The 13150-nt window shown below is 51.6% G+C and overlaps 1 protein-coding gene across 1 annotated transcript; it reads left to right on the top strand.

Annotated features, from left to right (window-relative positions):
- The first annotated feature begins 1214 nt into the window (after positions 1-1214).
- On the top strand, positions 1215-12988 carry LOC128847870 (CMRF35-like molecule 3). Its single transcript, XM_054047602.1, has 8 exons — positions 1215-1227; positions 2169-2464; positions 4657-4759; positions 5816-6166; positions 7581-7728; positions 9874-9961; positions 11844-11896; positions 12596-12988. Exons 1-8 carry the CDS (start codon positions 1215-1217, stop codon positions 12624-12626), a joined length of 1083 nt encoding a protein of 360 aa, XP_053903577.1. The 3' UTR covers positions 12627-12988.
- The last annotated feature ends 162 nt before the right edge of the window (positions 12989-13150 follow it).

Here is a 13150-nt window from a genome sequence, read left to right as displayed (position 1 = left end):
GCGGAACTCCCAGCCCTACAGGCAATACGACGTGGAAAGGAATCCCAAAGTCTTTCCTCTTAACCTTTTATTTCCACGTGTTAACAGTTTTGGATGAATCATGTGTTGGGGTGAAACCTTGGCTGCCATTGTTCTTGCTAATTATTTCTAGCTCTGTAGTACCAAGAAGACTCAATAGAGATCAGGGCCCAGTTGTGCTGGGAGCCGAACAAATCCAAAATAAGAGACTGTCCCTGCTGCGAAGTGTTTCCAATCTAAATAGGGATAAGAGACATGACAGTTGGGGGTAGAACAAAGCAGAGCTGGTCAGAAAACAGACATGTTTCCCTATGAGAAATTACCAAATTCTGAACTTATTAAAACAAGAATTTTCATTTTGAATCAACTTTTTGAATTGATTAAGTATTGTTTCACTTCATTTACCCCCCCCCCCAAAAAAAAAACTAAAGGAAGCAATCCACGTCCAAACAAAACTAACATTTTCATTTCATTTTGAAACGTTGATTCAAAATAAAAAGAATTCACACATTTCACGGAATTTTCCCACAAAGATTTCAGTTTCAATTACACATTGATCAGAAGCAGGAAAGCTTTCCACACTAAACCTTTCAATCAGATCTAAGAACAAAGTTAAAACGTTAAGAGGCATGTGGTGCCACTGGATGAGTTCATTTTTTTGCGGTTGCTATTGTCCATTTTCTGCAAGGCTAGGCTGGGTCACTGGGCAGCAGGAAGTTGGTTTACACACTGCCCAGGGCAGATCTGCCAAATAAGAGAAGACTGAGAATATTTGCGTGTTTAAAATGAAGGGTTTGATGGTGGAAATCCACAGAAATATCAGGAACCCCTTGCTACTGCAGATTCAATTTTCCACCAGACCCTGTAATAGGCCATGGTGCTTGCAAACAAAATCACCAAACAAAAACACAACACCCACAGCAATCAAACCACCATCGACTGAGCCAGACACCAGCCACTTCCCCCTTAGCGTTTCCCGAGGGAAGTGAGGTAGCGCAGATAAGAGGAACCCTTGAAGTGAAAGAACTAGTTGTTAGACAGTCTGTTTCATTGCTAACGCCTACAGGAGAAACCCGGACCCGGGGCTTCCTAGGAACACAAAGGAAGGATTTTCCTGGAGAGACTCCCCGGAATCGACGTACCACCCGGCTGCGGGCAGAGGCATAACAATGAGGATTTTCCCCATTCTGGGTTGGATGCTTTTCCCAGGTAAGGCAGCAGTGAGCGGCGTATGCCCCAGCAGAACCAGCCAGCGTTGTTCTCCTCGGGCCCGTCGCACACCCACGTGTGTGTTATCGGCGAGCGGCTGCTGAGGAGGGATTCCAGGAACGGCCCCAGAGCCTGCAGGACCCCAGAGCACCGCTCCCGGAGACTGGGATTTTGTGCCTTTGTAAAGTACCTGCCTCTCGCTCGGGGCCTGTATCATCTGAACGGCTCCTCGCGGTTCATGTAGCTGCTCAGTCAATAGGAGCTTGTTTGCAGAGCTCCCCTGGTGCTAAAGATACTGCAGGTTGGTGCTTTACATTTGTAAGTGACCAAAAACTTCCCAGCCCAGAAGGGGACAACGGGAGTGTCCCGGAGTCTCTCTGTGGCCATGAAGAGTCTGTGTAAGGTACATTGGCCCCCACATTTTCCCGTGATGCTCAATCAGAGGGTTTAGGGGGGGGTCCAGACTTGCAGCCCCTATGATCCTGCAAACACGTTTTCTGCTGTGGTTTATTCTGAGCGCCAGCCGCCCTCTGCGCTTCCTGCAGAGCGGATCCTTCTCCCTGTCCCGGCTCAGGAACTGGGGGAGGGGAAACTCCCCTGGGGGGGGTCTTTCCCGGGAGTTGGTGATGACGGACCCAGCACGAAGGAAGGGGACCAGGGATCCCGCTGACCCAGTTTCACGTCATGGACTCTGAGAGGAGGGGGGCGTTAGCGGAAACCTGCCCCTGTCTGTGGCGGGGGGGGGAAGTGATTGTTGGGGGGTTATTGCCCGGCCGGCCATGAGGCGGGTCCCTCCATCTCTCCGCAGTGCCCGGCTCCTCTCCTCGGCTCACGGGTCAGAGGCTCAGGTGGCGCCACAACGTGCCCCGGGGCGCTGGGGGCATTTTGTGTTTGTTCCGATGGAAACGGGGCCCGGGTCTCACTGGCTCTGTCTCTCGCAGGCTGCTGGGCGGTGACGGGCCCCGGGGCAGTGCGCGGCCCCCCGGGCGGGTCAGTGGCTGTGCGGTGCCAGTACCGGACGGGCTATGAGGATTATCACAAGTTCTGGTGCCGGGAAGGAGGAAGTTTGGTAGAAGGTTGGTTCTGGTGCAACGGTCACATCGTTGAGACCGATGGGTCGGAGGCGGAGGTGACGCGGGGCAGAGTCTCCATCCGAGACAATCACACCCAGCGCGTGTTCACTGTGACCCTGGACAACCTGACACGGGCAGACGCCGGCACGTACCACTGCGGGGTAGTGAGAACTGGGCTTCTTGATCTCAGGGCCGCTGTGGAAGTCACCGTCTCCCCAGGTAAATCCCGGCGCCGCTCTTGGAGGGAACGCGGGAGTGCGGGGCCCGCAGCCAGGCAGGCCGGTGTCCGGCGCTCTGGGCTCTGCGGGGCTGCACCACTGGACACGTGTGTGCGGAGGAGGGTGGGGGGGCACCGGGCTGTCAATCAAGGCGCTGCCCTGGAGAGTGAATTTTAGATCCAGGCCGGTTTCCTAGTGGCCCGCCCAGCGCTCGCCCCGGGGAACAAGGTGAGCGCCCCTCACCCAGGCCGGCACCTGTATATAATGCGGCAGGACAGCTTCTTCCTGCACTGGGTCGTGTCCCGGGTGTGGAGGGGGGTTTGCAGCGGGTAAGGGGCTCTGCTTTCACCCTGGGCAGCTCTTATCATAGATTGTGTGTGTCCGGCCCTCGTCTGGAGCCTGCGGACTCGTGTTACTCACTGAACTCCCAGCCACTTGCTCCGGTTTAAGGGGGAACCTTGATGGGGGACACCGCTTTGGTTCCTGAGGGCGGGGATGTGAGTACCCTGTGGGACTCCTCCTGAATTGGGAGAGGACAGGAGCTGGCAGCAGTGGAGTCTGGGTATCACTGTTGCAGACAGGAATGGGGAAGTTCCAAGTGAATAAAAGACTCCCAGTGTCAACCTGTGGAACTCCTCGCCACGGGATGTTGTGAAGGTCAACGGCTATAACAGGGTTAAAAAAAGAACTAGATAAGTTCATGGATGATAGGTCCATCAATGGCTATTAGGCAGCATGGGCAGGGATACAAACCCATGCTCTGGATGTCCCTAGCTTCTGTTTGCCAGAAGATGGGAATGGGTGACAGGGAATGGATCACTCGATAATTACCTGTTCTGTTCATTCCCTCTGAAGCACATGGCATTGGCCACTGTCAGAAGACAGGATACTGGACTACATGGACCTTTGGTCTGACCCGAAATGGCCGTTCTTATGTTCTTAGGAGAGGGCTGATGTTTTGTGGGGACCAGCCTCCCGTTTCCTTTCCCCTCCCCCGCTTTATGCCCTACCCCACTGGTTAAGGGGAAATATAAATATTGGCCCTGCCCTTTAGTTCCCAGCCCAATACACAAATCTCACATTCATAAAGAATTCCCATTAGTGGAGTCCAATTCCAGCCCTGAAATCTACATGGATTGACTTGTGATCCTTGATCCTGACAGGTTGCACCCCCCCAGTGCAGACTGTGCCCCCAGGAAGGAGCGTAGCAAGGTGCATTGTTTACTTACTGTGGCAGGGAAATCAGTAACCAGTGTCTCTTCCAGGCAGGAGGCTCTGCCCTGATTCAGCATCTGGACGCAGAGACTCCTCACTGCACTTAAACCAGATAAAGGGGCGTGAGCGAAAACCAGAGACAATTTACACATTTCTAAAAAGCTGTCGATTCTGGCAGCTTTCACCAGCCGACGCCCTGTTCCCTGGCTGCTTTCATCTTGCAGTCGCTGCTGTGGGTACCAGCCAGAGAGAGAGGGGCAAAGAGGACAGCGAGGGTGGATGTACTAACTCTGTTGCTGGAGTGTTAGTTCAGCAAAGCATGGGCTGGCCAGAGGTGAAAAATTTGTGGCTACAATTCTGTGCTCTGCCTCTGGGCGCCGCACTCCAGGAGGAGGGGGACAAAGCTGGCTTTAAGTCACCCTGGCATCTTTCCAGTTCTGAGCTGTCAAATGCACTAGGTAGAGGAGTGGCTGCTGTAATTTCCCACAGCTTGTCCCCAGGGGCTGCCCATGTGCTACTCTGCATCCCCCAGAAGCAGAGATTTTCTATGACCCTGAGTGACAGAGAGAGACATGCTGCCCCCCCCCAGCCCGACATACCCCATGCCAATGTTTTCAGTGGTGGGAGGCAGCATAGGGCCACTTGTTGCAGCCTGATGCAGGTCTTATGCTGGGGCAATTCTGCCCTGGTGACTGCAGGGCTTTCCTGGCCCCTCTAGCCCAGGGGAGCAGCCTGCAGGGGCCTCGGCAGAGAGGAGAATCCCTCCCCTGTGTCTCTTGAAGCCTAAACCTTGTTTTTAGGAACAAAAATGTTAGGTCCACTGAGAAAACGGCATTTCGTCCCGTGGAATCTGATTTACTGAGTGTTTTTATCCTCAGCTAATTCTTCCCCAACCCCAACAAAAAGGTCATCATCAGTGACAGTGCAACCAGCTTCTTCTTCCCCCTCAATATCTACTTCCCTCTGGACAACTGCTGAGAAAGGGAAATCCAGCTTCTCCACTAACCAGGACACCACTGCCTCTGTGTGAGTACCAGTGCTCCAGCCAGAGTCACTTATGGGTGCGTCTACACTGCAGCTGGGTGCGAGTTCCCAGCCTGGGACACAGACTTGTGATCGTGGGGCTTGCGATAATGTGCTAAAAATAGCTGTGCAGACACTGGGGCCTGGGCTCTCGAGCTCACACCTGACCCCTAGGCGTGATGACAGCCCAGACCACAAAGTCTAAGCACGTGCCCTGCCTGCTGGGAAAGCCATGGGGACATACTGCTGTAACCATCCCCCTTCCTCATTCATTTCCCACCTCACAGCTCGTGTCTCCCACTTCCTGCACCACGTCTGAGAGTCTGTCCCTGCAACCATGTAAGCACATGGGCCATTTGAGTCACATGACTAGTCCCATGGACATCTACATCCTGGTCTATACGATCTATTCCTGACACGGAGAGTCAGCAAAGGGTGCGGCCGAATCAGCACTGAACAAGCTCCAACTGTAGACAAACTGCAAGATCTAGAGCCAAAATATTTCAAACTAAAGAATTTTAAAAATCGAATGCAGTTTCACTTTTGCTTCTAATTAGTTCCACTCCAGCCCATGCACTGACTAGCATAATCCTGCCAGGTTTGGGTTGCCAGATGCCAGCGCTGCAAGGGGCATCCTTACTTATTTACATTGGAATTTAAAATAATGCATGGAAAGATCTCCATTGGTCTTAGGTTTTTGTAAACATTTTTACATCATCTAAATTTGGGGCCAAATTAGAGCTGATGCTGTCCCTTTAAACAAAATAATGTTTCTATCAGCTAAAATTAAAAGTGGATTAAAACTACAGAATCCCTGGCACCAGGAAAAAACCTAAAGGAAACCAAAATGTCTCAGCCCTTTATCCTGCAAACCCTTCCACATACTTGCTTAACTTTAAGCATGTTTATAACGTTAAGTATAGCGGTGCCCGGCTCCTCTCCTCGGCTCACGGGTCAGAGGCTCAGGTGGCGCCACAACGTGCCCCGGGGCGCTGGGGGCATTTTGTGTTTGTTCCGATGGAAACGGGGCCCGGGTCTCACTGGCTCTGTCTCTCGCAGGCTGCTGGGCGGTGACGGGCCCCGGGGCAGTGCGCGGCCCCCCGGGCGGGTCAGTGGCTGTGCGGTGCCGGTACCGGACGGGCTATGAGGATTATCACAAGTTCTGGTGCCGGGAAGGAGGAAGTTTGGTAGAAGGTTGGTTCTGGTGCAACGGTCACATCGTTGAGACCGATGGGTCGGAGGCGGAGGTGACGCGGGGCAGAGTCTCCATCCGAGACAATCACACCCAGCGCGTGTTCACTGTGACCCTGGACAACCTGACACGGGCAGACGCCGGCACGTACCGCTGCGGGGTAGTGAGAACTGGGCTTCTTGATCTCAGGGCCGCTGTGGAAGTCACCGTCTCCCCAGGTAAATCCCGGCGCCGCTCTTCGAGGGAACGCGGGAGTGCGGGGCCCGCAGCCAGGCAGGCCGGTGTCCGGCGCGCTGGGCTCTGCGGGGCTGCAGCACTGGACACGTGTGTGCGGAGGGGGTGGAGGGACACCAGGGTGTCTATCAAGTCGCTGCCCTGGAGAGTCAGGTTTAGATCCATCCCAGTTTCCTTCCTAGTGCCCCGCCCAGCGCTCGCCCCAGGGAACACGGTGACCGCCCCTCACTCAGGCCGGCCGGTGCAGCACCTGTAAATAACACAGCAGGGCAGTTTCTTCCTGCACTGGGCTGTGTTCCACGTGTGGAGGGGGGTTTGCAGCGGGGGAAGGGGCTCTGCTTTCACCCTGCGCTGTTCTCATCATAGATTGTGTGTGTCCCGCCCTCGTCTGGAGCCTGCGGACTCGTGTTACTCACTGAGCTCCCAGTCACTCGCTCGGGTTTAAGGGGGAACCTTGATTGGGGACTCGGCTTTGGTTCCCGAGGGTGGGGCTGTTAATGCCCTGTGGGGGGACTCCAGAACCGGAAGAGGACAGGAGCTGGCAGCAGTGGGGTCTAGGTATCACTGTTGCTGATAGGAATGGGGAAGTTCCAAGTGAATAAAAGACTCGCAGCCAGTGTCAACCTGTGGAACTCCATGAGTGAAAACCAGAGACAGTTTACACATTTTCTAAAAAGCTGTGGATTCCGACAGCTTTTGCCAGCCGACGCCCTGTTCCCTGGCTGCTTTCATCTTGCAGTTGCTGCTGTGGGTACCAGCCAGAGAGAGAGGGGCAAAGAGGACAGCGAGGGTGGATGTACTAACTCTGTTGCTGGAGTGTTAGTTCAGCAAAGCATGGGCTGGCCAGAGGTGAAGAATCTGTGGATAAAATTCTCTGCTCTGCCTCTGGGCGGCGCACCCTGGGGGAGGGGGGCAAAGCTGGCTTTAAGTCACCCTGGCATCTTCCCAGTTCTGAGCTGTCACATGCACTAGGCAGAGGAGTGGCTGCTCTAATTTCCCACAACCTGCCCCCATGGGCTGCCCATGTACTACTCTGCATCCCCCAGAAGCAGAGAGTTTCTATGACCCTGAGTGACAGAAAGAGACATCCCCCTCCGCCCCCCCAGCCTGGCATACCCCAGGCCAATGTTTTCAGTGGTGGGAAGCAGCATAGGGCCACTTGTTGCAGCCTGATGCAGGTCTTATGCTGGGGCAATTCTGCCCTGGTGACTGCAGGGCTTTCAGGGCCCCTCTAGCCCAGGGGAGCAGCCTGCAGGGGCCTCGGCAGAGAGGAGAATCCCTCCCCTGTGTCTCTTGAAGCCTAAACCTTGTTTTTAGGAACAAGAATGTTTAGCCCCATTGAGAAAATGTCATTTCGTCCTGGGGAATCTGATTTACTGAGTCTGTTTTTATCCACAGCTAATTCTTCCCCAATCCCAACAAAAAGGTCATCATCAGCAACAGTGCCACCAGCTTCTTCTTCCCCCTCGAAACCTACTTTCATCTGGACAACTACTGAGAAAGGGAAATCCAGCTTCTCCACTAACCAGGACACCACTCCCTCTGTGTGAGTACCAGAGCTCCAGCCAGAGTCACTTATGGGTGTGTCTACACTGCAGCTGGGTGCGAGCTCCCAGCCTGGGACACACACTTGTGATCGTGGGGCTTGCGATAATGTGCTAAAAATAGCTGTGCAGACACTGGGGCCTGGGCTCTCGAGCTCACACTTGACCCCTAGGCGTGATAACAGCCCAGACCACAAAGTCTAAGCGTGTGCCCTGCCTGCTGGGAAAGCCATGGGGTCAGACTGCTGTAACCATCCCCCTTCCTCATTCATTTCCCTCCTCACAGCTTGTTTCTCCCACTTCCTGCACCAGATCTGAGAGTCTGCCCCAGCCAGCATGTAGGCACGTGAGCCATTTGAGTCACATGACTAGTCCCATGGACATCTACATCCTGGTCTATACAATCTATTCCTGACAAGGAGAGTCAGCAAAGGGTGCGGCCGAATCAGCACTGAACAAGCTCCAACTGTAGACAAGCTGCAAGATCTAGAGCCAAACTATTTCAAACTAAGAATTTTAAAAATCGAACGATCTTTTCCCCGTATATTTTGTTCACTTTTTGAGCTCTGTGCATCTTCCAGAATGAAAGCCGACTGGTCAGTTTCACTTTTGCTTCTAATTAGTTCCACTCCAGCCCATGCACTGACTAGCATAATCCTGCCAGGTTTGGGTTGCCAGATACCAGCGCTGCAAGGGGCATCCTTATTTATTTACATTGGAATTTAAAAGAATGCATGGAAACATCTCTGGTGGTCTTAGGTTTTTGTAAACATTTTTACAACATCTAAATTTGGGGCCAATTTGCTGCTAAACCCAGGGTTGTGAGTTCAATCCTTGAGGGGGCCACTTAGGGAGCTTGGGCAAAAATCAGTACTTGGTCCTGCTAGTGAAGGCAGGGGGCTGGACTCGATGACCTTTCAAGGTCCCTTCCAGATGTATGAGATAGGTATATCTCCATATATAAAAGTGGATTAAAACTACAGAATCCCTGGCGCCAGGAAAAAACCTAAAAGAAACCAAAATGTCTAAGGCCTTTATCCTACAAACCTTTCCACATGATTGCTTAACTTTAAGCATGTTTATAACGTTAAATATTTGCTTAAAATGTTTCTAGGAATGGAGCTGAAAATACCAAAGAATTAACAAACGACACCACAAGTTGATTAAAGCTCATATTTATCAGCTATACCAGAGAGGCTGCTGCTCATTTCTGCTCATCTCAAAGACAAGACTAAGGGCAGGTCTACACTTACTTCCTGGTCCGGCCCTAAGCAATTGATCTTCTGGGATCGATCCCGGAAGTGCTCGCCGTTGACGCTGGTACTCCAGCTCGGCGAGAGGAGTACGCGGCATCGATGGGGGAGCCTGCCTGCCGCGTCTGGACCCGTGGTAAGTTCGAACTAAGGTACTTCGAATTCAGCTACGTTATTAACGTAGCTGAATTTGCGTACCTTAGTTCGAAGTGGGGGGTTAGTGTGGACCAGGCCCCAAAAAAGGGACAGAGGAAGTTAGTTACGTAGCTGGCTATGCACATTCCCATGCAGCGTGAGATAGTGTCCAGATAAAACACTGTGCTTGAGAAATGAGCCAGGAGATGGGGGAAATCACCAGACTAACGCAGCTTTGGACATCCTTAAACTTGCCCCACCCAGCATCAGCTACAACATTAGTGTCAGCTGGGCAGGATGGGGTGGCTGGGTGTGACCAACCCACCCGAGGGGATCCAGACAAAGCTTCACCCTCAAAGTTTCTATGACCTGGGCAGACAAAAAAGGGCAGGGAGGGGGTAATATTATCTACGAATAAAGGTGCTGATACAGCTAGACCAGGTTAAAAATAAACGTGACATTATCTCCTCCAATGCACCAAGCCCTGGCCTGTGTCTCGTTCCCCCACGTGCACAGGGCGCAGACCATGCCTGCTGCATCACACTCTTCCTACAGACGGCACCATCTTGCTGGCTACTCACATTTGTATCTGATACAGGTGCCAAACTCATTTGATAGGTGACCTGAGTTAGATTTAGCCCGGACTAGGATATTAACCTGCTGGACCCCGTGGGCCTGGTGCAAACAAACAGCTGCTCCAGGCTGAATTAGCAGTTGAAGGAGAAAGTGGGAAACAGACATTCTCTCTTTTTCCAACAGGGCCCAAGACTCACACATCCTCCTCCACATCCTGCTACCATGTGTCCTGCTGCTTCTCATTTTGTTTCTGCTCGCTGCTGTGATGTTGGTGAGACTGTCCAAGAAGAGGAAAAAAGGGAAGTGAAATCCTCCATGTGTCCTCCAATGAGTCGTGTTTCTGATCCTTGCTTCCCTCCCTCTTCCCAAATGGGAAAGTCCAGAACTCCAGTAAGCACAGGAGCTGGAAATAGGGGAGCTGTCGCACCCCCTGGCTTGAAGTAGTTTCCATTATATACTGGGGTTTAGTTTGCTTCAATGGCTCTCAGCAACCCCACTATACACATTGTTCCAGCGCCCCTGCCATTAAGGGCTTGTCTACATTACCCGCTGGATCGACAGGCAGGGATCAATCCAGCGGGGGTCGATTTATCGCGTCTAGTCTAGATGCGATAAATCAACTGTTGAGCACTCTCCCGTCAACTCCGGTACTCCACCAAAGCGAGAGGCGCAGGCGGAGTTGACGGGGGAGTGTCAGCCAGTGCAATGAACACACCGCGGTAAGTAGATTTAACTACGTCGACTTCAGCTACGTTATTCACGTAGCTTTTGCGTAACTTAGATCGAGCCTCCCCCAGTGTAGACCAGGCCTTAGTGACTTCTCTGCTTATTACACCCTGCTGAGCTCGACAGAGCACGTCTGAAATGCATGAGAGACCCACGGGCAACATTGTCCAAAACTGCGAAGAACTCTGGTTATGGTGTTTGTTCTACATCTCGGCTGGAGCTGGGCAACATTTTACCACCCAAACTATTTTTCAGAGAAAAAATGTAGACTCAGTGACACCTAAACGTTTTGCCAAGTCATGTCGAATGGTTTCAGGGGGGAAAAAAACAACCCTACACATCCAAAAAAACTGATCTATTTCATTTAAAAATGTCAAAACTAAACATTTGGGTTTTTCAATTTGAAACAAATTCTTCTTTCAAAAATTGTGTAAAAACCAATCAAATGCTGAAAATAGTCAAAACTGAAGAGAAACGTTTCAATTTTATCTAAACAAAACATTTCATTTAACCTTAAACAAAAAGTGATTTCAAGGTTTTGAAGTTGCCAGCTCCCCTATCCGTTATTTGTACAGCTCTAAACTGCATATTCACACACACCCCTAATGCTGTGTAGCTGCTTACTCCATCACTGAAATCAGTGGGACTCCCTGTGGAGTAAAGGTGCTACCCTAAGTAAGGGAATCCAAGTCTGACCCTAAACACCAAGGTCTCCTTCCTTTTCACTCACTGTGTCACTGCGTGGGAGCGTGGCTTGAGAGCTCAGGTGAGCTCTGATCAGTCCAGGATCTGGCGGTGTGTGGATAGCGATGGATCATTTCAGGGTCAGTCAGTTCCACAGGATCAGCTGTTACTAAAAACATTACCGCACTCTCCGGTGATTGCCTCAGACAATGGAGCGCAGCTGTTGTCAGCTGTGGCGTTTGGGACCATTCCTGTAGAATAGACCATTTTCATGTGGGAGCTTTTGCTAGCACCAAAGGATCTTTTCAAGTTTGGTTGTATTGATTGGATGGATGTACGCTGACATGCCCCTGTTCGGTTTGGTTCAGTAGACTAGGTCTGCACTGAGTCTAAAGAGAAGCTGGAGTTTGGGTCAGAGGGCTGTATTGTGCAGGTGTTGGAAAGCGGTCACTGACTGGGGCAGTTGGCCGGATCTCCGTTAGCGCCTAGAAAACAGACCCATTTCCTTTTGGATCAGTGGCAGGGCAGCACGGAGTTAACCTAGACTCAATGGGCTGGATTTACTGTGGCACTGCAGTTTTCACACATTTCAGGTCTTCTGAGCTCAGTGTGTGTGTGTCCCCTGAAAAACAGTTACAGGTCAGCCCTGCAACGTAGAACTGCAAAGCTGTGAGAGCCGCAGTTACCCCCTTACCCATTGCGGTAACTTGGCTCTAATTCGATCTCTTTTCTGTCTCATCCAGAGCTTTCAGGAGCATCTGTGCAGAGGGACAAGAACATCAACCTGTCAAATTTGGTAAGGCAAATTATATGTCCTGGTAACATCACCTCTTAAATGCTGTCCTAGGGAGGTGTAATATCACAGGTGCGGGGGAGGGGAGTGTGACAGGTTAGGTCACAGAGACCCCCTTGGAACTGCCACCTGATGTGCTGAGCCTACCTCTGAGCCCGTTTCCCTGCCAGCTTGGGACTCCAGCACCCTGTCTTGTTGAGCCGGATATGCCAGCCTGCTGCAAACACAGACATGGGTCTGAACCACATCCCCCAAAAGCTGCAGGCTTCACAGAAAACAACTTAAGAAGTGCTCCTGTCTCCAGCACCCAGACACCCAGTTCCCAATGGGCTCCAAACCCCAAATAAATCCATTTTACTCTGTATAAAGCTTAGTCACACTAGCAAACTAGGGCCTGAGATAGCCAATGTGCAGTTGGGTTTCAGTTCCCTGTTCTCCCCCTTGCTTCCTTTTCCTGTTTATATAGCTCAGCCACAGGACAGGGCTTCCTGATTGCACCCAGACTGCTTTGGCTGAAAGGGGTAATGCACCCGTCCACAGATACTTTAGGGATCTCAGAGATAAGTCCTCAATGCACAGCCCAGACAAGTCACTTGGTTAAAGGGACCCACTGAAGTTCATGAAGCCAGGGGCTGCTCAGCTGCAGATACTTGGGCTCCTATTTTAGCTTCTTCCCTCTGATCAATGAGGTTTTTATTTCAGGGGTCAGAAGAGGTTTCTTATGCCACTGTGACGATTTCCACCCCCGACCAGCAGCCCATCTATGCCAACGTGGAGCAGCGCCCCAAGACAACACGCCCAGCCAAGCCCCCTGAGGAAACCCTGTACAGTGCTGTGAAGAAGCCACCCAAACACTAACCTTGGATATGAGGCAGAGTGGGGATGGGGGGGCTGCATAGTCCTTATCCAAGCTGCTTGATCCCTACCTGGAAAAATTTGAAGTAACCGGGTTTAGAACCAAATCTGACCTGTACAAACTCCAGCAGCTGTTGTAGGCAGAGGACTTACAGACACACTCAGCTGGAACTGGAGTCTGTGGGTCTGTACGATGGCCAGGTGGCCTGATGGAATTAAACAGTTGCTGTTCTCTTGTGAGGAGTGAGTTCAAAGAGCCAATGGCTGGGCTTACAGACAGTGAAACTCCCCAGGATCTGTTCAGCAGGACAAGAGAGATACGTGGCTCGATGGTTACAGAGTTGTCGGATGTTTTCAGTTTCACAGGAGTTTTAAACCTTTACTTCATAAAATTCTCATTCA

This window comes from Malaclemys terrapin, chromosome 13, assembly GCF_027887155.1.
Source record: "Malaclemys terrapin pileata isolate rMalTer1 chromosome 13, rMalTer1.hap1, whole genome shotgun sequence".
NCBI lineage: Eukaryota > Metazoa > Chordata > Testudines > Emydidae > Malaclemys > Malaclemys terrapin.
The sequence above is the reverse complement of the archived record's forward strand: the minus strand, read 5'-3'. Positions and strand labels throughout refer to the sequence as shown.